This window comes from Dermacentor silvarum, chromosome 8 (assembly GCF_013339745.2).
Source record: "Dermacentor silvarum isolate Dsil-2018 chromosome 8, BIME_Dsil_1.4, whole genome shotgun sequence".
Classification (NCBI taxonomy): Eukaryota; Metazoa; Arthropoda; class Arachnida; order Ixodida; family Ixodidae; genus Dermacentor; species Dermacentor silvarum.
This window is the reverse complement of record NC_051161.1, coordinates 177,205,709-177,232,742: the sequence shown is the minus strand read 5'-3', so window position 1 is coordinate 177,232,742 and position 27,034 is coordinate 177,205,709. Positions and strand designations below refer to the sequence as shown.

Genomic DNA, 27,034 nt, shown 5'->3' with positions numbered 1-27,034 from the left:
CATCATATTGCCTGTTGTACGCGTATATATATATATAGGTTCCTGTAAATACATATTTTACCTCTCGCTTTCCTTGTTACATTATTACTGACTGAATATCTTCTCTGTGATCTTTCAATCCCTTCAGAGCATCTTTTATATCTTGAAGTTCCTTTCGCAATTCATGTCGCAAGTCTGTAATGGCTATCGAAGTTCAAAATGTGCCATCAATTTTTTTCCACTGCCTGACTATGGAGACATCTTTACAGGCTCCTCTGTTTCCGAAAATTGGTCACTGGGTAGTGTTTCACTTAACTTGGGCCAAACATTAAACATATGCAAATGCCACGTAGCAGGACAGGATCAAGATAGTGCTGTTCGCTTGGAGATACTCAGATTATTTTTTGCATTCTGCCTAATCACATAATTAGTCTTCATTAATTAACCAACTTCACAAATATTGTAATTAGAAACTCCCGATACAGCTTTCTGTTGCTCAATGCGTGCTACGTAAAAGTGTTTTCCCGAGCATGAAAGAAGCCCACGAATACACACAAAATTGTTGTGACTGGCTTCTCGAGGCACTTAGCGCGTATTCGCAGGCCCCCCTTATGTAATACTCTGAAAGGGGTCTTTAAGGGACAATAAATGATGATGATTTATAAGGGTACTTGAAAATGTAATTTTTCAGATAAGCTTTTGTTAGGACATGTTGCCTCAGGATTTGTGTAAGCTTGACTCGAGCCAATTGAGTAAGTTTTTTTCTCGCTGTTGAGAGAGCTGGTGCTATCATGGCTGACAGAACCCGGTGCCACCCAAGAATGAGTTTTGTGCGGGCATGAAGCTGGAGGCCCAGGACCCGCGCAATGTGACCTCCACGTGCATCGCAACGGTGGTGGGCATCCAGGGTCCCCGGCTGCGGCTGCGCCTGGACGGGGGAGACAACAAGAACGACTTCTGGCGATTGGTCGACTCCCAGGTGAGGTGAACCATCGGGAGTTTATGAGCACAGTCTACGCTTGTTACAACACACTGTGGTTATCCAGTGCAAGAGGTTCATTATATCCCAAGTCTAAGTTAGGGGGTATTGAGAAATGGTGAAACTTGGTGTATGCCACAGTCTGACTCCCAAGTGAACAAAAAATGATAAAAACACCGAAATTAAATAAACGGGTTTACGAAAAATAGCAAGTGGTGCAGCGTCTTCCTGTCCGCCGTTTTCCGGGTAAATGGCAGTTTATTCGTACTAGAGCACATGCGCACCCGCACAATGGCTGGGAGCCGACCGCCCGGCTCGAGCACGCCACCACTACCGCTGCCAATGAGAGCTTGTTTTTCACACAGAACAGTGACCGGTAGTATAAACCGATGTCTTAATTTTATCTTTTCTCACTCGGAGCCCACATCTGGCTTCTGCTGCACTGCAGGCGAGATGGCTCCACCACGCCTCGCAGTCTGGATGCCACGAATAGCAGCTTATCTTCTTTTTTTGTGCGAATTGATGACTTACAAAATAGTGAACACCGTCTCAAACAAAGCTCTAGTGCGAGAGTATGTGCAAGATCAATTCACATGTTCATGAAGGTGAGGCTGAAATGTGGCTCCGAAACCAATGAGCAGCGACCTCAATTATGGTCGTGCGATTGAAGCGCGACTTCAATCGCACGCTTCGTTTCGCGGGGCAAAACACCAGTTGATGAAACTTATGCATCCATTACGTCACTAATGGAAACATTTGAAAAATTACAGATTATGTCATTAGAATAGAAAATGTCCATCCACGAATAATTATGAGTATGAAACAGGCCTCACAAACTGCAGGCTTTCTGCAGTTTGCTCGTGGCGATGCGTTCCGCGATATGCTGCAATGGTAAAATCGGGTAAAACCCGATTTTACCTGATTTTTACGCCTTGAACATGTTTCAGGAGAATCGGGTTAAACCCGATTTCTCCCCGAATTTGGAAACATCGTACGAACCTTTTCTTTTGATGCTGCATGGAGTTTGCGGTGCACACGCGCTAGCTACCCTGCCTCAGGACAACAAAGTTAAATCCTGTTGACCTCTAGTGAACTCCAGTGACCTATAGACTTCATTTCACAAGCACTAAGGACGCTGCACGGCTCTCAACAAACCGCCCATTGAGCACGCCTAACTCTGAGTTAGTAACTCACTGTGACATAGTACGAAGGCCGGCTGAAGAAAAGCGACAGTAGGCTTTGACATTGTTGTGCCTAACTAATGAACCTACTGTGCTGAATTCATGCAAAACTTAAGGCATACGTTATCATATATTAGTGTATGATAATTTACCATAATGGCTAGCTGACATTCTTTGGTAATTCCTGCCGCTCACTTTCGTGCTTTTTCATAGACGTAGTGATGTCGCCAGTTTCACTACAGTAAATGTGCTGCACGCCGTCCTTACACCATTATGACTTGAAACGTTGCTGTGCAAACTGCATGACGCGTCGTTCTACTCTCCCTGAGATGCAGTTGCAAGCGCCTTTAAGAAATTGGCATAGACACTGGCACCCGAAATGGCATAGCTGCCATGACGCGCGTTCTGTTGTTGCAGTTGCTTCTGGCGACAAGAACCATGCTCTTCGAGATTCGCTATCAAGATAACTGTCACTGGGGGTGGGATTAGGACACACCTATGAAATGAATTTGCACAACTGTTACGCATTTAAGGTCACATGCGACATCTGTGCTTCAAGGTACAAAGGCATTACTAAGGTACTACAAAGCACACACCGCTCCACTTTTCACATGTTCTTGCATAATGTCTCTTCACAGCTTCTATGCATACAATTTAGCCCTCAGATATAAACAAAGCCTTAAATTTTCTGATGGAATGCTACGTTATTAGCGGAGCTTTAAATAAGAACACACCCTTACCCATCCCGAAATACCGACAACTGGAGTACACCATGCACACGTTAGTTTATGGGTGAGCAGATGGAAAACAACACAGGAAAAAAGGAGACGTAAATGGATAGAGCGCAAACTATCAACTGTTTTTATTTGTGTAGATATATAGGCAGCTTTAACACGTGCCACAAAAAAAGAAAGGTTTTTTTTTTTTTTTTTTTTTGGCAGGGGCGGAGGGGGGGGTGATCGCAAATCAAGCCCACCTCAAGATCAACAGAAGCTGCGCAGAAAATTGTTTTCCGCGTGATACAAGGTAACTGAAGTGTCACTTGCGCAAGCATCGCCTTATTTCTTGATATAAAAAGCTTCTAAAAGCTCACGGGCTGTTTTGTCATTACTCCTGCCTAAAATCTTAATGCTATGAAACATAGGCTCACATGTTTGGTCCCGGTGGTTTTTTTCCGCGTCAAATAAGCTGTCTGGGTTATGCCCGAGCATCAGTGGAGGAGTTCGGCGAAGCGGTTGCGGAATGAAACATGCTGAACCGTATGTGAAATGTGCCATGGGCGTCGCTTACGAAATCCCGCTCAAATGTGGACGGGTATATGTGGGCCAAACAGGGAGGGTGTTGCGTGAATGAACGCGCGGGGGAGCATGCTTTGTCGATTCGAAAAAGAGAAGGAGCGCACGTGCCCGCTCATTGCATTGCATGCAAAGGATGTGAGCCTATGTTTCATAGCATTAAGATTTTAGGCAGGAGTAATAACCAAACAGCCCGTGAGCTTTTAGAAGCTTTTTGTATCGAGAAAAAAGGCGATGCTTGTGTAAGTGACGCTTCGGTTACCTTTTATCACACGGAAAACAATTTTCTGCGCAGCTTCTGTTGATCTTGAGTTGGGCTTGATTTGCGAACACCCCCCCCCCTTCCTTTATTGTGGCACGTGTTAAAGCTGCCTATATATTACAGCCTCTCCACAGATAAAACCAGTTGATAGTTTGCACTCTATTCGTTTACGTCTCCTTTTTTGCTGTGTTTGTCCTCGCTTCCCGACACAGTTGCAGCTTGGGTCCTCAGCAAACTGGAGTCCCTTTTTCCTCCCCTCCTTTCATGCAGTGTCACTTGGGCATAATGCTTCGTAGCAGATACTGCGTGCAAAAAAGAGAAATTGAGACAAATTGCCAGAGCAACATACCAAATGCTGTGCAACCTTACTATGTGTTTGCACTGATTTACTCCAAGCGCGAGTAGGTGTCACTTTCATTTAGCTGCATTGCCTAGCATCTAGTTTGTGATTCAAATAGCCCCAGTCCAGAAACACAGAGTGGGGCTGTGGGTACCTGTGTGCAGAATGGCACCCCTTGTTTGAAACATGTGCCTGATGCATGGCAATTTCCTGCCCACTGGCTTATTGGTCTCTTGTTGTGTCCCTGTCATGTTTGTGCCTAATTTCCAACAAGTTCCTCGCACCCAGCCTGTGATGCCCACTTTGATGGCGCAGGAGGTGAAGCCCATTGGGCACTGCGAGCGGGTCGGGGGAATGCTGCAGCCGCCATTGGGTTTTCGCATGAACGCCTCCTCGTGGCCCATGTTCCTGCTCAAGACACTCAACAAGGCCGACATTGCTTCCGAGTCTTACTTCAAGTCGGTGAGTGGGCTGCCAAGGCCCGATTGATTGTGAATGCACTTCCGGAATATGTCACGAGGGACGTACATTAGCGAAATCATTGAAGCGGCATATGCCATGGCCAATGGAAGTTCTGATTGTAGGTAACTTGCTGTGTCCTCTCACAGGATGTTCTGTCAGTTCTGCCAACGATGTGCCTGTAAAACGTGAGCAGTTGCGTAGTGGAGCAGTCTATATCACTTACAGAGCCAAACTTCACTTGCTAAACCGTTCACATTTGCACTCTCTAAAGAGCCCTGGGTAGGCAAACAAAGTATACTTTCCTAATGCTTCATTTATGCTCTTAATGAACAAGACCATATTATGCAATGTGATTACAGAAGCCTGGTAATATAATAATTCAGCTGACTTCCGTTAATTTGGCTCTGGTTAATTAGATATTTCAGTTAATTCGATTCCGACCAAAGCTCTCGGCCGGTGTCCATATGGGCCCATACTTTCGTTACTTAATCCTTAAATTGGCCTTCGCCAGATAATTCGAACTTGATCAGTCAGCATGCCCTGAGGTGACCTGTCAGTGTCGGTCTCGGTGGAGTTTATTAGGGGGACAGTGAATGTGTTAATCACACGACCCTCTCCTTTCGAAAACACCTATTTTCAGCCTACCCTAAGAAGATTATCAAGCAATAATGGTTCAAGCAATAATGGCTCACAATTTGCAGTTCAAGGAGTTGAAGCTCACAATGTCGGATTATGGTATTTACCCAATTCTAATGCGTGCCTGCGCAAGCAATCGGATATGAAACCAAAACTGCGTTCATATACTTTACTGCATAACATGACTGAATTGCGGCAAAGCTTACTTTGGGAAACCGGCCGCTAATGTGCAACATATAGTAGACCCTTGCCCATTTTTCTCACCAGGAAATCCAGTGCACGTTAGATTTCACTGTAGATTTCACTGTAGAGTGAAATCTTGTTACTATGAGCACCACATTAACGAACTTCAGAAATTTCCTTCTGACTGCTTAAGTTTCAACGTAAAAATATTTCAGTACCACAAACTTCGGAATACCAAACTTTTCAGAATAATGATCTTTATTCAGTTTCCATGTCATGTTAACGCCTCAGTACTACAAATTAATATTCCGTAATCTGGAGCGCAATTGCTTGCTTGCTTGCCGCTCATACTGCGCAGTTCTGCCAACAGAGTAATACGGGTGTCGCATGGCGCACTTTTGCGATCAAGCCCGATCGGGATCGAATTTCTCAGTTGTGATTGACTCCTTTGCACAAGCTGTGCAAGGGAGCCAATCGCAGTTGAAAATTTCAATCCGGATCAGACTTGACGGCGATCAAAAGTGGTTGTTTGACACTGGTTTAGGTCGCTCCGGGCCACGTGGTTTCTTCGCCTTGTTTGACTCGCCGCCAAAACGGAAGATGGCAGATCCGCTCGCTGATCATTGGCAATGCGCGACGTTTCTGGTGAAAAGAAAGCGCACAACTATAGATTTGGAGACGAAGTGCTTCTAATCGATGAGGATAGCTACGACAACGGCAGTGCTGATGTGGTAGGGTGGGCTGCCTCAACGTTGTCCGCGCAGGAGACCCTGGAGAGGATTCAGTCTCTCTGGGGCTTCGTTTTCACAAGGAACCTTCGCGAGCGAAGGATGTCTACAAGCTTCGCGTAAACAAAGCAAAGCTGTTGGACATGGGGTTTTCTCGTGCAAGCCAGTGTAGCGAGATGCTTGTGACGATCTCGCCCCAGCATTTCTTCTTGATTTCTTAAGCTGAGAGGCTGCCGTGGCAACCTTCTCGCATTTTTTAAAGATCCCTTTTGAGGCCACCAAAACGATGCCTCGGCGGAGACTGCATGCCCGTTAGCCCGCTTTGCAATTGTTATAGCAGTGCCATCCTTGAACGCCAACAGCCACAGCGTGTTACATGCTAGCAGAGTGCACCAGAGTCGGCAGCTGGATGGAGGAAGGTGGCGGGTCTCTTCATTGTAGTTTTCTCACAACAGCTCTGCCATCCCCCTGTTTTTTGTGTGTTTTTTTCATGCAGCCCGGTTATAACAATTATCAGATTTAACAATGGAATTTTCGTGGCACTTAAAAATGATGAGTGGATTAGACTCTAGTTCAGGTGTCCCCTGCCTCAAGCGAGACAGTTGCGGTGTCCACAGCAAGGAATTTGAAAAATAAAGAAAAATAAATATTGCACTTTGGTAGTGACATGGAGCTTCCTCTTTGTTGTTGGTTTTGTCGGTGTCAGCGTCTCTTGTGTGTGCTTTGGTGGTGCATGGTGGAGGAATCTGGAAAATAGCAACAGCGCCGACCGACAGCTAACAGCGATGTTTCGGTGGATAGCTCGTGCAGTGACAATTGATCAACTGATGGGTTGATGGGCAGAATGATTAATTTTGGGGCTTTCACTATAATGACCTTTCAAAATAACGAACAATTTGCCATGGTCCCCTGAAGTTCGTTACATCGAGATTTCACTGTCCTTTGTTTAAGAGCTTTGATGTCATTTTTATCTTAGTTCTCTACTTTAGACACACAGAAAGCAGGCGAATGTTTGATTTGGGGGCGTGTTAATATGGGAAAATACTGCCAGATGTATCGATGGTGTGTTGTGACGTTTTTTCTGGATCTTCTTAATTCAATCAATTTCATCCTTCTCGTCAGAATATAATTAACATCTGTAGTAGGGTTTGTTTTATATGACTGTTTGAAATGTATTCGATTGGAATCACTTATCGGACTACACATATGACATAAGACAGATGAATGTGAGGTGCCATGTTGTGTGCCATCCATTCGTACAACAGAAGCAGCGTTCTCCTTCTGTCTAACCACTGCCCAGGAACCACCCAGCCCACGGAGCAATGAATTCAAAGTGGGCATGAAGCTGGAGGCACTGGATCGTAAGAATCCCCACCTCATTTGTCCAGCCACCGTTGGCGCAGTCAAAGATGACATGCTGTTTGTCACCTTTGACGGCTGGCGAGGGGCCTTTGACTACTGGTGCCGTTTTGACTCCCGTGACATCTTCCCGGTCGGGTGGTGCCGCCTTAGTGGACACCCTCTCCAGCCACCTGGCAACAAAGGTGAGAACTTAGTTGGTGTTTTCTAGTCCTTTACTGAAGGGCATAATTTCAGCAATGTTCAGACTGGTGTGGTTCAAGTCTGTTGCCAGACTGCCTTCCAAATTTGACGGGAAAGAACACCGTCAAATATTGCGACTGCATTGACGCCATTTCCGAGACACACAGAGTTACCAGACCAGGAACATAACACACACGCACTCTCCCAGCTCTCAGTAGTACCGTAATGTTGCTGCATAATCCGCACACTTTGGAATCGATTGCTAGTTGCGGGCCCAGTTCTCTGACGGTACGAAGCGCTTTCTTTTGCAGCGCTGGCTATGGCTGCTACGTACGGGCTGAAGCTTTTGATGGATCTGAAACTGAGACGCGTTGCACAACCCTCGGGGCGGTTCCTTGCGCTGCGCACAATGGCTGCAACAGGACAAAGTGAAACTGAGACACATCACGTAACACTCAGGGTGCTTTCTTGCGCTGTGCTTGCTATGGCTGCTACGTACGGGTTTAAGCTTTCGCTGGATCTGAAAATGAGACGCGTCGCGTAACACTCGGGGGCGCTTTCTTGCGTTGCGCGCGATGGCTGCAACAGGACGAAACGAAACTGAGACGCGTTGCATAACAATTGGGGCAAGAAGTTGCTGGAATTCGCTGAACCAAAGAAGGTTCCGTTCAAGCTTAATGTTGATAAGCTAAGAATAAATGACAGCATTTACGTATACGACGCCGCTAACGTCGTAACACTAGTCTAGGACCACTACTCTTTCTCATATACATCAATGATCTTCCTACCCAAGTTTCTTCTACTATAAAACTGTTTGCTGATGATTGTGTAATATATCGCATAATTTCTAACTCCTGCGACCATGCTGCATTACAGACTGACCTTGATAGTATTTCCCGCTGGTGTTCTAATTGGCTAATGAAACTTAATATTAACAAGTGTAAAAGCATGCGCGTGTCTCGAGTGCCTTACTCAACTAATCCCGCTGATTACACTCTTAATAACACACCCCTAATCGCCGTGACTTCTTACAAATATCTCGGCGTCATTATAGCCCAGAATCTATCATGGACTTTGCATGTGAACTATATTATCAACAACGCTAACCGCATGCTAGGTTTTTGCGTCGCAACTTCTCACGCGCCAACACTACAGTTAAACTCACACTTTACAAGACCTTGGTCAGACCCAAACTTGAGTATGCCTGCTCAATTTGGGATCCTGGCCAGGTAACACTAACAAACTCTTTTTCAGCATAGGAAAGGTGTAGCTCGGTGACACGTGTCATCAAAAACAAATGTTTGCCTTATCGTAATAACAGGGTGTCTACCAACCGGGAAAACCGGGAAAACAGGGAATTCTCAGGGATTTTGAATATTCTGGAAAAACTCAGGGAAAACTCAGGGAATTTGTGCCTCTATCAGGGAAAATTACTCTAGGGATGGGCGAATATAGGGTATTGTCGAATATTTCATTGAATAATTCTATGTTCGTTATTCGCTTCGATTCGAATTCATGGATTCAATATTTTCGAATTATTCAGCGGTCCCGAATAGGCAGCCAAAAGCCACGGACGGTCGGTGCAAATCTCGGAGGCTTTGCTTCACGTCATGGCTACCATACATCAACCATAAATCTCGAAGGCTATATGTTTTTGCATTAAAGAGCCTGAAATGTGCGACGCAGAAGAGCAGAAACGGCGCTAGCGCACAACCGAAACGAAGCGGCGGAGTCCGCATGGCCATAGTCAGCAGCGGAAATCGTGCGTGAATGACAGCAACGACGCAACGCTTCGTGCCTATTTGTGCCTTTATTGCGTTTACCGCCGCGCATAACAACGCGTTGGCCGCGGGATTTCATAGTCGCCACCCATCATCGCGTCGATAGCTGCCGCGGTTTCTTTCGCAGCGGTTTCGTTTAGTTTCGTTTTGACTCAATGCGCACGTCGGCCGCGTGCCTAAAGAGCTGCCTAGTGGCCAGTGGCGCAACGAGGGGGGGGGGGATTCGGGGGTTGCACCCCCCCACCCTGAGGCCGACTTAACCCCCCCTTTTGTTTAACCCCTTTTCTTTCCTTACGCATTTGAGTGCTGCAACTAAGATGTAAGACGCGCAATCGTCTGCACACTCGCAAAAAGCGCATTTTTTTGACAAATAATTTCCCGTGAAGAAATCGAAATTAGTGCTGTTTAGATGGTATTGACAAGCTGTCAACCCCCCCCCCCCCCTGGCAGAGATACTGGGTGCGCTACTGCTAGTGGCCATCCATGATCGCATAGATAGCGACCGCGATTTCGTCTGAAGTTGTTGCAGGGAACGGTAGTTTCGTTCTGACTGGGTGCATGCGTCGGCCGGGTATGGTCACACTAGCGGCAAGTTGCCGCGCGTCAGCGCCTTGCCGCGAAGTCCACCGTGGCTATCGCGTCTCGCCGCGCGGCAGCGCGATATGATCTCGCGCGCTCTCGGAACGCGGAATCACCGTGAGCGAAAAGGGTGCGATCGGACAGCGTCCAGAAATCCCTCGATAGAACCGCGAGAGACGACAATCGTCGATTGATAACCCGGCGCGGAGCGGCGGAGGTCTGCTTGCCATTGGCTCCGTGACGTCACCCTCGTCGCTCTCGGCACCCTCGGCAAGCCATAAAACCCCCGATTCCTGCCGCTTTTGCCGCGCGCGTCATGATGCGTTGCCGCTCGCGGCATGACGCGGGCGTTTTTGCCGCTATCGTGGGCAAAGTCGCCGTTCATAATCGTGTCGATAGCGACCGCGGTTGCGACAAGCAGTTGTTTCGGTTTGACTCGGGGCAAAGCTGTCAAGGATGAAGCGCACCGGCTACATCACGATGGACGTGCGATACGTTGGCTGTGAGCTTACTGGCGAAAAAATTATCGGGATGTGCGCGCGGTAGTGCAAAGCGTGTCGGAAATGATGGCGCGCGCCGCAGACGTGCTGCGAAGGAAGTTGCGAGGCCTCAATCGCCGCTGCGAGAGCTAATCAGTCACGAGATGACGAGAATTGCAGCTTCCGCACTGCTTTTGTGCTAAATAGCGAAAGGATTTGCTCATACATTATACTAATAAAATCGTGCTGCGTAGTAAGCATTTGCTTATTGTTTTCGGCATACCCTGATAATTCGGACATTTTTTTTTTTCAATCCCGTGAAATTCGAATTAACTAGGTTTTACTGTAATATGTAATATATACTGTTCAAACTATTCGATTCGAAATTATTTGACCAAATCAATACTCGCTTTGAACTCAAATCCACTAATCGCCCGTCCCTAAATTAGCTGTAATTTAATTGAAAGGGAACGAAAGCTGTGGTAATGGAGGGAGGGAGGGGAGGTGACGTTTAGCTGCGCCCCCAAATGCGTATTTATATAAAAATGTGGTGAGGCGAGAAGGTGGTAAAGACTTCGGACGCTGCTCGACAAGTGTCCCGTTCGGATCTCGTCGAAAACTTCGGAGCCGCCCCCAGAGGCACAGGCAACAGTCACCAGCGCCGTGCGCGTTCGGTGCGAACGCGGGCAAAACGCCGACGGCGTCGACAACAGTTCGGCGCATTGCTGGTGCTGCTGCATGTCTAAGTTTATACAGCTGATCGATAAAACTACTATCCTTACTCCGTAAAGCTCTCTACTAATTTGCTATCGCAATTGATGCTTCGCATTTTTTTAACATGCTTACTAAAGAGTGACAGCATCAGGCAACATGGTGTCAGCCCATCTTGATGTAAAAGAAAGTTCCGTTTCACTCAGGGAATTTAGCAAAATCACTCAGGGAAAACCTGGAAAACTCAGGGAATCTGAAAATGTCAACTTGGTAGACACCCTGAATAACACTGAACACTGCCAGCTCTCTTTATGCTTCAATAACATACGCAGCATCCTTCCTAAACGCATCGAGCTTTGTTCATATCTGGACAACTGTTGAATGTGACATTTTAGTACTAACCGAGACGTGGCTGCATCAAGAGATTAGGAATGACGAAGTCCTGCCCGATTTCAATAACTTCACTATCTACCGAAATGTTAGGAACGACAAAAGGGGAGGTGGGTTGCTGATTGCAGTAAAACAGCATATAACGTCTTTTCCCGTTATTCTTCCCAGTCAATTAGAGATTTTGTGGGTTTTCGTCACATCGCCATCTTCTAAACATCTTCTAGGAGTCTGTTTCAGACCACCATACACTCCCCAATTTTTCGTCTCCGATTTGCATGATAACCTCGCTGAAATAAAAGCTAAATTTCCAAAATCAAGTATTTGTCTACTTGGCGACTTCAACGATCCCGAAATTTATTGGTCTAGCTTAAGTTCTCGAACGCTTGACGGCACTAATTTTATTCAATGAACTCTCGATTTCTCCAACTAGTTAATCAGCCTACCCGAGGCAACAACACCTCGTCCTCGTGTCATTCCCTGACAGTTTTAGCGCTATTTCTTGTTCTAAGGGATTTAGTGATCACATTCTGCTGAATTTCATGATTTCCATTTCTTCATGCACACGAGCACTAACACCTAAACGTATTTTTGATTATAACCGTGCTGACTACAATGCTATGAATCTCGGCTTGCAAAGTTTTTGTGACACATACCTTCCGACGTTTTTTCAGCGTTCGGTCAATGACAACTGGCTTTTGTTCAAACATAGTTTACTGGAATTAACCCACTCTCATATACCATTACGTTCCTTTCGCATGAATGCGTCTAAACCATTGTTTAATCGGATGCCGCATGCACTAAAAAACAAGAAAAAGCGACTGTTCAAAGCTGCTAAGCGCCTGAGCACACCTGCTTCATGGCAGAAACATACAATCGCCAATAAAGAATATTGCAGTGCCATCCGTAAAGCAAAGTTTAAATATTATTCCCACAACCTTCAATCGCTTATGACGCACAACCCCAAAAAGCTCTGGAAAACGATATCGCCCGCTAGCGCTCCGGCTCTTATTTCCTTGTTAAATGACACTTGTGCTCCAATTAATCAAGAAGAATGTCCCTACTGTATTCAATAACTATTTTGCTTCAGTGTTCACGCAGGAAGACCATTCCAATATTCCAACCTTAGAAGATGTAGACTACCAATACATGAGCCCCATAGAAAGACCATTCCAATATTCCACCATTAGAAGAGGTAGACTACCAATACATGAGCCCCATAGAAATTAGTGTCGCTGGCACTGCATCATTGATAAATAGTCTCAAGATATCAACTTCCGCCGTTGTTGATAATATTATTACAAAATTACTCAAAAACACTGTCATACATTCAAGCAATATTCTCTTTTATATCTTTCGTCAGTCCCTAAGAACTGGAGAAATTCCAAACGACTGGAAAATTGCCAAGATTATCCCCATCTTCAAATCAGGTGATAAAACAAACGTGCATAATTATCGCCCCATTTCATTGACATCAGTTTCATGCAAGATCCTCGAACACATAATCGTATCAGGCGTTGCGCAGCATCTCGACAGTAATAATTTCTTTTTTACTAGCCAGCATGGGTTCAGGAAAGTCTTCTCGTGTGACACTCAACTGCTAGAATTTACTAACGAACTGCTACACAATATGGGTGAGAACTTTCAAACAGACTGCATATTCTTAGACTTCTCAAGAGCATTTGACCGTGTCGCGCATTCACGTTTAATAGCTAAAATCACTTCCCTTAACCTAGACTCAACAACCTCATGGATAAGGAATTTCCTGTCATCTCGCAAACAATTCACAGTTAACGATCACTCATCTCCATTTGGCGACGTACTATCTGGTGTACCTCAAGGTAGTGTCCTGGGCCCGTTGCTGTTCCTCATTTACATTAATGACTTGCCATCTAACATTACATCAACCTTTTGTTTGTTCCCAGATGACTGCGTCATTTATGGCAAAATTATTTCATCTTCAGATCACCTAGCACTTCAAAGTGATCTCGATCACATAACCGCTTGGTGCAGATCATGGCAAATGTCACTTAACACCGAAAAATGCAAGCTCATGACATTCAGCCGGAAAAAATCAGTCTCTTCTTCCAATTACTTACTGAATAATACTTTAGTGTCCCGCACGCTTTCATATAAATACCTAGGCGTTCATTTCACGAATAACCTCTGCTGGTCCACCCACATACAGAAAGTAACAGCCAAAGCATCGTGCACATTAGGATATCTAAAACGTAATCTCCATGGAACTCCTGCCACTACGCGTAAGCTCGCCTATCAAACATTTGTTCGTCCGCAACTCGAGTACGCATCACCCGTTTGGTCACCTCATCAGGCTTATTTAATTAATTGCCTCGAATTGGTTCAAAATCATGCCGCACGTTTCATTTGCAAGAACTACAACCGTCACTCAAGCGTAACAAACTATAAATAATCGCTCTTCCTTTCTACATTGCAATCAAGGAGAATAATCACCTTAATCTGTCTATTCCACAAGATAGTCTATAGCGTCAATCATTCAACACTGCCTCTTGCACAACCTTACCGCACCTCACGTCGTTTAAACAACCCTTTAAGCTTCCAACGCATTTCTGCTAGAACCGTTGCATTTCATTCATCGGCTTTGCCGCAGGCTATCATTCACTGGAATGGTCTTCGTGAGCACATCATGAAGATCCGTGATCCAGCTACCATATTTACACGATTGTAAGTCGACTCGAATGTAGGTCGACCCCCCGAAAATTGCATGTCTCAAAAAAAAGGGGGGGGGGGGGGAAGAAAACCACGCGAGTGCATTCACACAAGGGAAATTTATTGATGGGGTTGCTAAGACTACTCATCGTCACTGCTGCCGTCATAGCTGCTGCGGTCCCACAGCACGTCATCATCAAGTGCAAGTCCACACTTCACGAACAACCGCACCACGACATCGAGCGGTACAGCCGCCCACGCAGAGAGGACCCACCCGCACACAGTAGCCAGGGAGGCCAAATTTCCTCGCGCTGAAGCCGCCACTGCCGCACCACACGTTCACTGACTCCAAACTTGCATCCCGCTACGCAGTTGTTAGTTTCCTCGGCATGGAGGATAGCAGCCCCTTTGAACGCTGCTGTGAACGAGTGCCGAAACTTCTTGGCACTCATGACAGGCGCGACGATTCAGCACAACAGCAGAAGTGACAGATGCGCGCAGCCGTCGGAAACAATCGTATCTCAAAGAAAAGCTCTTCCGCCAACTACTACTACCCCCTTAACGACGGCTCATCCGCCAACTACCATACCCCCCAAACGGCGGCTCTTCCGCCAACTACCCATACCCACCAAACGGCGGCTCTTCCATGATCGATGCTCCCACAAGAGCCGTGCGCTCCTGGTGCGCGCAATCAAAATGTATGCAATACAGTAAATTATTACGCTACGCTTCTACCGTAACCATAAAAACGTAGGTGCAAAGTTGTAACCACGCCGTAGCGCCCCTGATTTCTCGTTTCTCTTGCCATTACTCGCGGTACACGGTTCGGTTTCGATTCTAAGTCGACCCCCCAACATTGGATTGTCAAATTTGAAAAAATGGGTCGTCCTACAATCGTGTAAATACGGTAGTTTTAGGGCCTAAGTAACGACCATTTTTTTTTCTAAATACTAATGTGTTATTAACTATTGTATAATGTTGTGTTTGCTTTTCAGTGATGTGTACCGACAGTCAATAAGCATTGTTTTGCATAGTCATGTTATTATGCTCCTGACATTACCCCTATCTATGTAATCCCCCCCCCCCCCCCCTCACATAATGCTCCGATGCTGGAGCCTGTGAGGCAACGTGAATAAATAAATAAATAAATACTGTTTGCCACAACCGCTGCGGACGAAACTGTGGTGGCAATCGACACGGACATAGATGGCGACTACGCACTTGTGAAGGCACACGGCTAACCGGCATCGCGGTGTTGCGTGTTGGCGGTTAGAATAAACGCTTTGAGGGCACAATTAGACATGAAGCGTTCCAGCATTGCTGCCAGTTACGTATCGCGTACGATTGCCGCTGAGGACCCTAGCGATGCGGACTGTGCCGCTTCGTTTTTGGATGCTAGCGCCGTTTTTGCTCTTTTGCGGCGCGCATTTGCGGTGCTCCGCGCATTTATTTTTTTTTCTTATTCTGCCGACGTATCCATCCGTTCGCACGCAATCGGCACCTACCCTTTCTACAAACGTGAAAAATGCGCATGGTGCTAAGTTACGGCCTTCGAGATTCAAGTGCGAAAGCTTAGGCGCGCTGCTGATGGCGGCCCGTTTTCGGAGGTGGGGTGGGTACAAGCTGGTTGCGGATTTCTTGCGCAGTTCGTGCATTGCTGTTACGCACTGTGATGTGCTTTTTGACACACGGGCATGGGTAATGGAGGTTGTAATGGATAAAGCGCACCTCGTGTTCACCGTTTTAGCCACTTGGCGAGCGCGGCGCGACGGAAAATTTATCGGTGGCTCGCGGAACCCCGAGCAGAGGCCTGCGGAACCCACTTTGAGAACCCATGCACTAATCTTTGACACCTCCACGCGTCTCGCGCAGTCAGGCAGGCGCAGGAGAGAGCGGTCAGTGGAGAAGTGCTGCTTGTGCGCAAATGCGAAACTACGCGCGGCGGTGAGCAAGGCCAGTGTTGCTCGACGACATTTTTGACGCGGAAGTTTTAACCAGCTGCGACGAACGAGGGCTGAACCCCGCGGCAAGCAATGTATTCGACGCGCAAGAGTCGGGTATTTTTGGATTTTGGAGATGAATGTTGTTCGTTACATTCATTGGCAGGTGTTAGCTGAGGGACTAGCGGCACCTGCGGCAAGCGAGAGAAATACCTCGTGCGACTGCCGAGCGAGGCGGGAAGGAAGAGATCACGTGACGACGAGCGTTCGAGGCGTGAAGACGCGGCCGCCGAGATGCTGATCGTGTAATCCGAATGCATCGTAAATAAATGAAGTTGTAATTGGTCATCGATCACGCCATCATATGCGTCAACCACTGACATGGCGACAAGGATTCGTTAAGCATGCCAACGCGGACAAGCAACTGGAAAACATGCAAGATTCACCGCGAGCGAACAACGACGGAAATGGCAGGTGACATGGCGGCACAAACGAGCATGCAGCATGGCTGAAGCAACGACGGTGTGAGGACAAAGCTGAACGAGGTCAATGACGCGGGACGAAAGCGAATCGGAACGTCCCTGGCCTCCACGGTGTCGGCGAACGACGTCCCATTACCGAAACGAAGCACAGCGTGCAACGACCGAACAACCACCATGGCGGATCGAGACGGCGAAGCGAAGCACTCAACACTCAACGATGAGTACGGGAGTGACGAGCCACGCGGAGACGCGCAACGAAGCAGATTTTTCCCCGAAACACCCACGACAGCACGAAGTGTAAACGCGAGCGGCACAAAGGAGCTCACGATGCTCGCGAAGACGATGCAAATGATGGCGCAACTGTTGGAACGACAAAAGGAATCGCAAGGCAACCCAGCAAACACGGTAAACGGCAACGACGCTACACGACAGGCCAACGAAAATGCTGCAATCCAGATCACTACAATGCCCGACCTCACAGCAACTCTTCCAACGTTCTCAGGAACAGACAACGAGAGCGTAGGCGAATGGATCACTTCAGTGGAGAGCATGCGTGAGAGATGTTCATGGAACGACATGGCTATGCTAAACGCCGGAATATCCAGACTTCGTGGACGCGCAGCAGCTTGGCATCGCACAGACGGCGTAAGCCTCAAGAGTTTGACGACTTGGGTAGCGGCACTACGAAAGGAGTTTGACAAGCAACCACTGTTGTGCGAATGGGTGGAGAACGTGAACGCACGGCGACAGAAGGAAGACGAAACCATCACCGACTACATGTATTGCCGACTGCAACGCATAAAACGCGGCAAGTACGCACTAAGTGACGACGACATCGTGGACTGGTTAATTCAGGGTGTGCGATTGGAAAGTGCAAGGCCCGTGCTCGCAGCTTTCCACAACCTGAGGAAGGGGAGCGTGTCGGAATTTATCAACTACGCACGACAATTCGACAGGCGCATGGCTTCGACGAGAAGCGACAGCACACACGCGAAGACATCCCCACGGAACGAGCCACAAAGAAAAAGATACGAGAGATAATCACCAGCAAGGCAAGCCCACGAGACTTCCCGCGGATATTTGCGCTCGCTGCACCGCGCGAAGGATTGCCCGAGACCCGACACACGCACCGAGGAGGAGAGAAGGTAGCCGCCGTGCGGCCAAAGGAAGAGCGAGCAGCATGAGAGCAGCGCACCAACCGCATCGTGACGGCGCGCTCGGAGGATAACGTAATCCTCGTACCCACAAATATCAATGGCGTAGAGACGCTAGCACTATGGGACACTGGATCAACAGCGACTCTAAGATCGTCAGCGTTTGCAGAACAGCATAACTTCGATGTTGTGCCAGACACGGAGTGCATACTCAAGGGACCATTCGGAGACTCAACAGGTCCCGTCAGAGCAACACAAGGGCACATCGCCATCGAGAACGCAAGTGCAACCGTCGATGTAAAAGTGGTCAACGACTTGCCACACGACGCCGTCATAGGGACTGACTGGCGACAGTGCATCACATTTGATTACATTGAGCGATACACGAACGGAACACATACGCTTGAATGGATAGCGAAAAACGGCTCACAAGAAGCGCCAGAAATGCAACGCGAGAAAAACGACATCCCACAACAACCTCTGCTTAAAAATCAAAACGAAGAAGATGCTACAGCACTGTGCGGAACTGTCACCGCGAATAGTTGCCACAAGCAAGGGAATCCCAAGCTTCCTTCACCGGAGGAAGTGCGACGTGCGATCTCATAAGTGCAACCGGCACACTTCACCACGAATGAAACAGAAAGGATGAGATCAGTGCTAAATACAAACATCAATGTTTTTACAAATCCTGGCAACGAACTAGGTCTATGCACGCATGCCGAGCACACGATTGACCTCAACGACGAGAAACCAGTTCGTATGCAACCATATACGACGAGTGATGTGAACAGAAAGTTCATAAGGGAAGAAACCGATGACTGGCTGAAAAAGGGCGTCATCCGTAAGTCGAGGTCAGCATACGCCTCATCTGTGATTGTTGTGGACCAGCCACACTTCGAATCGACACTGAAAAGGATGTGCGTCGACTATCGTTTTCTGAATGCGAAAACTGTGAAACGGGCTTACCCAATGCCAAGAATCGACACACTACCACAAAGTGTCAGGATCGCGACTTTTCTCGAAAATTGACGTGAAGAAAGCGTTTCTCATTGTCCCAATACGCGAAAGCGACATCAAGAAAGCAGCATTTGTGACCGAAGACGGACACTATGAGCCGACACGCATGATTTTCAGCTTGTGCACAGCACCGTTAACCATGCAGAGCATCAGGAACGAAGGCCTGCAACCACTCATCGACAGCGGACACGTCATTGTGTATATGGACGATATATGCATCTTTACCAACGACACTGAGCAACACATCCGAACTGTGAACGATGTTCTGAAGACATTGACAGACCTTAACAGGGTGCACACAGGTCCTTGAAATCCTTGAAAACCCTTGAAATTGAAAGTTCCGTTTTCAAGGCCTTGAAAGTCCTGGAATTTCTCTTCCGTCCTTGAAATCCCTTAAATTCTTGGGGTTTTCACGGGGTCCGACAGTGCGACTCACATTATATGGCGGTTGAGGGTGGTCTCGGCAAACTTCATTGCTTTCCGTAACGCCGGGACCTCGAAGTCAAGCTTCCTGCTCGAGGAAGAAGCGAGCGCGCGTCCGTCGCGCACTTTTTTCTTTTTTTTCCCCTCTGGCTTGCTTCGACTTCAGGGTTGGCCAAAAGCCATAAGTTGCTGGCCACAATGAGACTAGAGCGTCCCAACCTCCTCGGGAAAAATACAAATTGTGCCATCATGCTTATTTGTAACGAACAAGCAGTTACATGAATCTTAACAGTTGAATTTGGTAGTATTTCACTTTTTGGGGGGGTTGCCAATAAATCCAGTCCAAGCTGGATTTATTGGCAACCCACTAAAAACAGGTACGGCCTCATAGTCTGAGCGTTGTCTGTTGGCCACATTGTGCTTTGTTTATCTGCGTGCACGCTCCGGGGCCGTCGACGCTTTGTTTGCTTTTTCCCCAGTTTCGGTTGTGGTGCGCATGGTTCAGAATAATGCCTGGGAAATGTAAATTCCGAAGCGCCTGGCTCAACAAAGACGATTACAATTCTTGGGTTGCGCCTGCACAACCTGCAGAAAGACCTTCGACATCACTTCTATGGGCGAATCTGCTCTCAGCGAAAAGTGCAAAGCACTGGGAAATCGTGCAAGTGGCAGCTGGAAACTCTATACAGAACTACCTGGCACCAAGCACAAGCGAGCGGTCCACTGGGTTGGCTCCATCACAGGCTACTCATCTAAACAGCACCTGCAAGTCACACGAGGTGGTTACCGATGCAGAAATTCTGTGGACAATGAAAGTGATTACCTCCCACTACTCGTAGAGATCATCCACACAAACCGGTGACTTGTTCAAGCGGATGTTTCCCGACAGCGTCGTGGCTAAATCGTTTTCCTGTGGAGAAAAAAAATGCGCGTATGTTGCGTGCCATGGGCTCAGGCCATTTTTTTTGTCGCCCTTGCAACAAGAGGTACAGACGTCTGACTATTACGTCGTGCTCTTTGACGAGTCAGCGAATGGCTTCCTGCAAGAGAAGCAAATGGACGTGCATGTGCGCTATTGGGACTCGTCACACAAGGTAGCCACCAGATATTACTCATCCGCTTTTATGGGGCATTTTATGGCAGAGGACATTCAGGAAATACTTCTAAGGGCTTTGGAGCCTTTGCCACTCGGCAAGGTTCTTCAGATCTCGATGGATGGGCCGAACGTGAACCTGAAGTTCCTTAGGAATATGCAAGTGCACTTGCGGGAAAACCATCAAGTCCAATGTGTTGACTTGGGGACGTGTCGCCTTTATACCATCCACAATGCCGACAGGGCAGGCGTAGAAGCCAGCAAGTGGGGCATTGACGTTCTGCTGTCAAGCCTGAGTGCACTCTTCCGAGACTCACCAGCACGAAGGGAAGATTTTTCAACTGTGACTAACCAGGAAACATTTCCACTACAGTTTGTGTCTCATCGATGGGTGGAAAACACAATTGTCATTGAAAGAGCTTTGCTTCTTTGGAATGACATAATATGTGGAATCTGCAAGGAGTAAGCAAGTGAGCTTACCAAAGTGTGCATCGTTTGAAAATGTGTACAGCTTTTGTTGTGATTCCTTGACGCTGGTAAAACTGAACTTTGCTCTCAGTGTTGCTTCCATTCTTCAGCCGTTCTTGAAAGACTACCAGTCTGACAAGCCAATGATCTTCTTTCTTGCTAGAGACCTTGAGAGTATTGTGCGGAAGCTCCTTGTGAAATTCATGAAGGCTTCAGTGTTGTCTTCCTTGGCAGGGATTGATGGTTTGCTCAGGGTAGACGTTGATAACCCTGATAACCACACTCCGCTTGAAAAAGTGGATATCGGCCCCAAATGTGAACAAGCACTCAAAGATTCAAGGGCAAGTGCGAAGGATACATTTCAATTCAGAATGGAGTGTAAACTATTTTTGGCAGCTGTGACCAAGAAAATACTGGAACGAAGTCCCCTTAAATCATCAATGGTTAGAAACCTGGCCTCTCTAGACCCCCGGCTCATGTGCTCGAAGCTGGATCAGTGCCTTGTGGGCTTAAGGAAGGTGTTGAACGTCTTGACCATGGCAGGAAGACTGAGGGACTACCAACGGGAATGTGTAATGGCAGAATACACTGAGCTACTGCAAGAGGTAAAGCACGAGCTTCGCCTGTTTGAGAGGAGCCTTAGCAGGCTGGATGAGTTTTTTCATGACCTCCTGAGCTTCAATCCCTCCTGCAAAGAGCTGTGGAAAGCAGTCAGGCTGTTGCTTGTTTTGAGCCATGGGCAAGCAACTGTCAAACGGGGGTTCAGCGTCAACCGCCAGATCTCCATAGAGAATCTGAAAGGTTTGTCGTACATTTCACAGCTTATCATATGTGACGCAGTGGACAGGGCAGGTGGAATTTTGAATGTTCCTATAACAAAAGAACTCAGAATAGCGGTGTCCGCAGCGAGGCAGCATTACGGTGCACACTTGGAATCGGAAAAGAAACGGTACCAGGAAAACGCAAAGCAGACAAAAAGGCGCACAATCATAGAAGTTGAAGGGTTGCAGACGAAGAAAAAGAAGCTTGAGGCAGTTGTTGCCGATTTAACGGCCTCTGCAGATGGATATGCAGGAAAGGCTGAGAGAACTGGTGACATCTCGCACGTGGTGAAATCAAACAGCTTGAGAAAGACCGCAAAAGCGAAGGCTGAAGAACTCAGCAGCATTAAGACGCAAATAGAAAAGAAACTGAAAGACCTGCCCTGAGCTTCAAAATTTCATCTAGTCAAATGAAACTGTACGTGCACTAAGTCAAGTCACTTTCCTTTGTTCTGTGCAATAAAATGTAACGTGTGTGAACTGCCGTATTAAATATTTAAATTTTTGAAAGATCCTTGAAAAGTCCTTGAATTTTTTTCTTGAAAACATGTACGAACCCTGCTTAACCTTCGAGTGGACTTTAGGAAGTGCATTTTTACTGCTGACTCTATCAGCTTCCTTGAGTACATAATTTCAAGAGATGGAGTTGCCACAGACCCACGACGTACGAGTGCCTTAAAGAACTACGGGCAACCACGCTTGAAAAGAGAAGTGCGATCATTCTTAGGGCTGACGTCTCACTACAGGAAGTACATCAAAGATTACGCGAAGATCGCTCAGCCACTGACAAGGCTTACGAAGAAGGACGCACTACTAACATGAACTGCCGAATGCCAAACAGCTGTGGACGCGCTGAAAGAGCGACTGACAGAAGCACCAATACTCGCAAACTTTGACCCAGCACTCCCAACACAAGTTCACGTCGATGCATCATATACCGCGTTTGGTGCTGTCCTTTCGCAGAAACATGCGGATGAAATGCGCATTGTGGAATACGCAAGCGAAAAGGTGCCTGACTCAGATACGCACAAGCACTCAACAGATTTGGAGGCGAACACGGTACACTGGGCTTTGACAGACAGATTTCACCAGTACCTCCAAGGACTGAAGCTTTTCGAAATATACACTGACAGCTGGGCGGTGGCACACATCATGTCAAAGAAGCAGGGGCGTAGCCAGCAATTTTTTTTCGGGGGGGGGCAGGCTTCTGCTTTCCTCTACGTCGCGTGATCGATAATAAATATCGGTAGCTTAAGCAGACTCTATACATGTATATCAAAGACATGGGACCCCCCCCCCCCCCTCGTGTGTGCGTGTGCTTGTGAAGAAATTAAGTAAAGAGTAAAGTAAGCTCAGTAAATACAGTAAGTACGACAGGTACAGTGGGCATTTGGAGCAACGGTCTCTCATCGCGCCACTGAATGGACCAGTCTTCGAAAATGCATCATTGAGACGACCCGTGCGATCGGAGAAGACATCATTAATTGTTAATTTCCGTTAAGCGTAGATGGCATCGTCCTACTCGGGGTGAGGTGAGTTTCACAAGTCAAGGACGGCTATACGCGTGAAAATGCACGTGTGACCAGGCTATACCTACTCCCATAGCAATAGCTTGTTCGCTGCGTCCTTGTGCTAGAAAACTTAAATATAAACGCGTAAGGCTTTTTTTTTTTTCGAAGCTTTCGTAGCCCTGCTCCCTCATACGAGAGGATTGCATTTCCTGCGGCAAGTGCATGGGCCGCTGTGTCTTCCGCTGTGTGCGAACGTGCAGCCGTCATTTGCCTTTACGTCAACAGATTTAGAATTGTTCAGAATATTTCACCGCACAGCATAGATATGGTATCTGTACGCATTTTAAGTAGTGCGTGCAACTCATTTCTGCTTCACTTACGCCGGTGCAAACAGGAAGCGGCTTTGTACCTCACAGAATCTCGACTGATTGGTGTACTAGTGATGCAGGAATGAACTCCGGTCTTGTTCAGTGCATCGTGCACATAATAAATTTCTCAGGACGCGTGAACTCCGACGAGAATTGTCAGCGCCTGCAACAAGTGTTTACTTACGCTGTACTGCGCACAGCAGTAATTCATGGTTGTCGGCTGTCTGTTTCGTGCATTCTGTTGCGAGTCAGTGGAATTTCACTGCTGTCATCAACCCCTTCGTGTGTACATTGCTGGTTTGGGATTCCACAACAAAATAGCAACTAGCAGCTTTCTGTAATTGCTGGTTTGGGATTCAACAACACAACAGTAACTACCAGCCTTCCGTAGGGGCACAATCGCAAACAAGAGACGTTTCTCGCGCAGACTAACGTTCACACTTGGGAAGCGGCAAGCAGGCGGAAAGGCGAAAGCGGGCAGAAAGGCCAAAGCGACCTGAAAATTTTTTCCGTGCCTGTCCAAGTTCTTCACATTTGTTTTGCTCCTGCCGCGGCCGCCGCTGCCGTTTTTGTCCAGATCCATCTCGTCTGCGTACGTTTGTCGGCGTGGTGGCGCTTATTATCGCATTATTTCAAGCGGTATGTTCATTCTATGACCCACGTACCGTCATCAAAAGTGATAATTTTACGCAACTTCGCGTGTCATCTGCGACCTTCGGTAAATTCCTCGTTGGCGTTCCGTAATTCTCCTCACACGGGCGCGGTAGCGCTGAGTCACAGGACACCAAAGGGGCAACGGGAACACCACAGCTAAAACCCGGGCTGGCCCTTGTGTTGGGGCTCGCCAAAGCCTGCGCGTCCTACGTACGACCTAGGCTCCCAATCTATCGTCGCGACGAGAAAAGCACCCCGCGACTTCTGCAACATACCGTACACGTGCGAATAGAATTATGGAGCGCCAACGAGGAATCTGCCTAACTATTGTCTGCCGTGGAAGTGGAAGAAGAAATGGCTTTTATACTTCTACCTACTTGTTTTCTAGAAATGGACAATGAATAAACGGAAGACGCGGACACCTCGGAAACGGCGGTGGTGGGTTCGCCTGGCTTTGCAAAAGCGCTAGAAGTTGGGTCACGCCAAGGCTTCGTTGCCACACCTCCGGTTGTTCGACGTTGAATACTATCGCGAGTATTGCTGACAGTACGTTTTAGTGCCACTCTTGTCGTAAAGGAAGGGCTGGTTCTTGGATCGCGTCGATCAGCATTACAGCCTACACTGTTGGTGCCATCTTTAATTTTACGACTGGTTGTTTACATGCTAGTGTAGCTTCCAGTGAAGCAGAACGACTTTCCGCCGTGTTTCCGCTTCGCCATGGCGAAAAAATCAGCCCGACACCGATTTGGCTCGCAGCCTGTTTTTCTGCCTGTCTTGCCGCCTAGGCGGGCGGATTTTTGCAAGATTTTGCCGCTTCCGACAGCTTCGAGACCAAGTGTGAACGTAGCCTAAGATCCTGCGCGAGTGCGGCCTAACCGGCACCTGAAGGGAAGCGGCGGAAATACCGGAGATTTCGACCACCTGGGGTCTTTAACGTGCACCTAAATCTAAGTAAACGGGCCTCGAGCGTTTTCGCCATCATCTAAAATGCGGCAGCCGCATTTGTTGCTTCACTTGTTGCGCATTTGTTGCTTCAGAATGCGGCCGCCACATTCTCGCCCAAAACTTCACAGAGTGTCAAAGCCTTGACAAACACCATGACAGTTTTTTCCATATGCAGACATGATTCGCTGTAAATTATCAACCCAAACGGAAGCGCCCAGGAATGAAATTGTGATAGTAGCACCGGTTTCATGAATTATGTCAGCGCGAAGCGACGAGAACAAAGGGTGGGTAAGTGGGCGGGTGTCCATAATGACTAATAACGTCCGTCGTCGACTGAAGAAGGTCCTCACGCCTGCTACTAACTGAGCCGTATGCGTCGCCGATAGAAGCAATGTTGCCGTCACTGGAATGTCTACTTCCCGGATAAGTATCGCCGACCGCCACATTCTAGTTATTTTTACAGTGCTGACCAATTGTCCCCATGACCTAATCCTTGGACTAGACTTTCTTACGGCACATTCAGCTTTGATCGACTGTTCTACCGGTACCCTTTGCCTCGAACTTCCTCTACTCGCGCGTATTCATGCTGAACAGCCAAACAACATTAGTACGACCGCCTTCGTCCGCCTGCCGCCTAAAACTTTTACTTTCGTCGATTTGCTTTCATCCTTCCCTGTGCCCGATGGTGATTACATCACTTCACCTGTTCCTGATGTCCTTTTGATGTGCGATATCACTGTGCTCCACTCCGTTGTAACCGTCGCCGATAACCGAACATGCCTCTCCGTCGTCAATTTTGGCCTAACAAAGCAAGTTCTACCCCAAGGCATATCGGTTGCAACGCAGCGTGCTGTAGGAGATGACCACGTCACGGTGTTTTCAGTGGACGGCTGCTCCGATTCTTCAGCATTTCCGCTGGATGCTATTTGCCTTGACGCAACCTTTAGTCCCATGATTGCTGCAGACCTATCCTGAACAAGCAGCAGCTCTGTGTTGCCTTTTGGTTTCTTACCAAGACATCTTCGACCTCAACAATTGACAATTGGGCCAGACTTCAATTGTTAAGCATCACATAAATACTGGTGATGCCAGTCCTATTCATCGTCGGCCATATCGAGTTTCTGTTTCAGAGCGTAAAGTTATTCAAGATGAAGTGCACAAGATGCTTGCCAAAGGCATTGTTGAACCCTCGTCGAGCTCTTGGGCATCACCCGTTGTGCTTGTTAAAAAGAAAGATGGCACGTGGCGCTTCTGCGTCGATTATCGTCATCTAAATCGAATTACCAAAAAAGATGTCTACCCCTTGCCTCGCATTGACGCCGCCGCATTGACGACGTTTAAAGCTACAGTGTAAATGGGGCGCAAATCAGTGCATTCACGACAATGCAATGCAAATTTGTGTTCGAAGACCAGTCATTTAGCGAAGTATCACCACGAAAATGTGCATCATCTGTGATAAAATGTTCGTTTTCGAGGAGTAATACATTTTTGTGGATGTTTGATTTACGGAAGAGGTGCACTTTTTCGAAATCATCACACTCTGACTTACGGGAACCATGCACTCGGCAACAACGCTATGTTGTGAGGGCGAGGCTGGGGCGAGATGCTCGAGGCTGGGCACGAAGGCAGTAATGTCGACGTCTTTATTAAAGTTGGTAAGGCATATGAAACAATACAAGGGCTAGCGCGCGCGAGCGCGACTCAAGACAACAGTCCTACATGGCAGCGGGGCAGACACCCACTCAGGTCTCTTCTCCAAGCTAAAGGCGGGAAGAACAGGGGAGAATGCCAGACAGGTGCTGCCATCTGTCGGGCGGCTGGCAAAGTGGACGTGGGAGTCTCGGAGGTACCTCACATCCGGCCACACTTTTATGATCAAAGTCCTCTTTGATTACAAGTGTTAAGTAAGGCTGGGCAAAGGCGAGAAAGCACTAGACATGGACAAC

The 27,034-nt window shown here is 47.6% G+C and overlaps 1 protein-coding gene across 6 annotated transcripts in view; it reads left to right on the top strand.

Annotated features, from left to right (window-relative positions):
* Positions 1–27,034, top strand: part of LOC119461871 (sex comb on midleg-like protein 2) — a 204,085-nt gene that overhangs the window by 104,324 nt on the left and 72,727 nt on the right. For all 6 annotated transcript variants that reach the window (XM_037723242.2, XM_049672767.1, XM_049672769.1 and 3 more), the window contains 3 exons: positions 782–958; positions 4,352–4,498; positions 7,346–7,589. In XM_037723242.2, the coding sequence (XP_037579170.1) occupies positions 782–958; positions 4,352–4,498; positions 7,346–7,589 (568 nt within the window). The remainder of the gene's footprint in view (positions 1–781; positions 959–4,351; positions 4,499–7,345; positions 7,590–27,034) is intronic.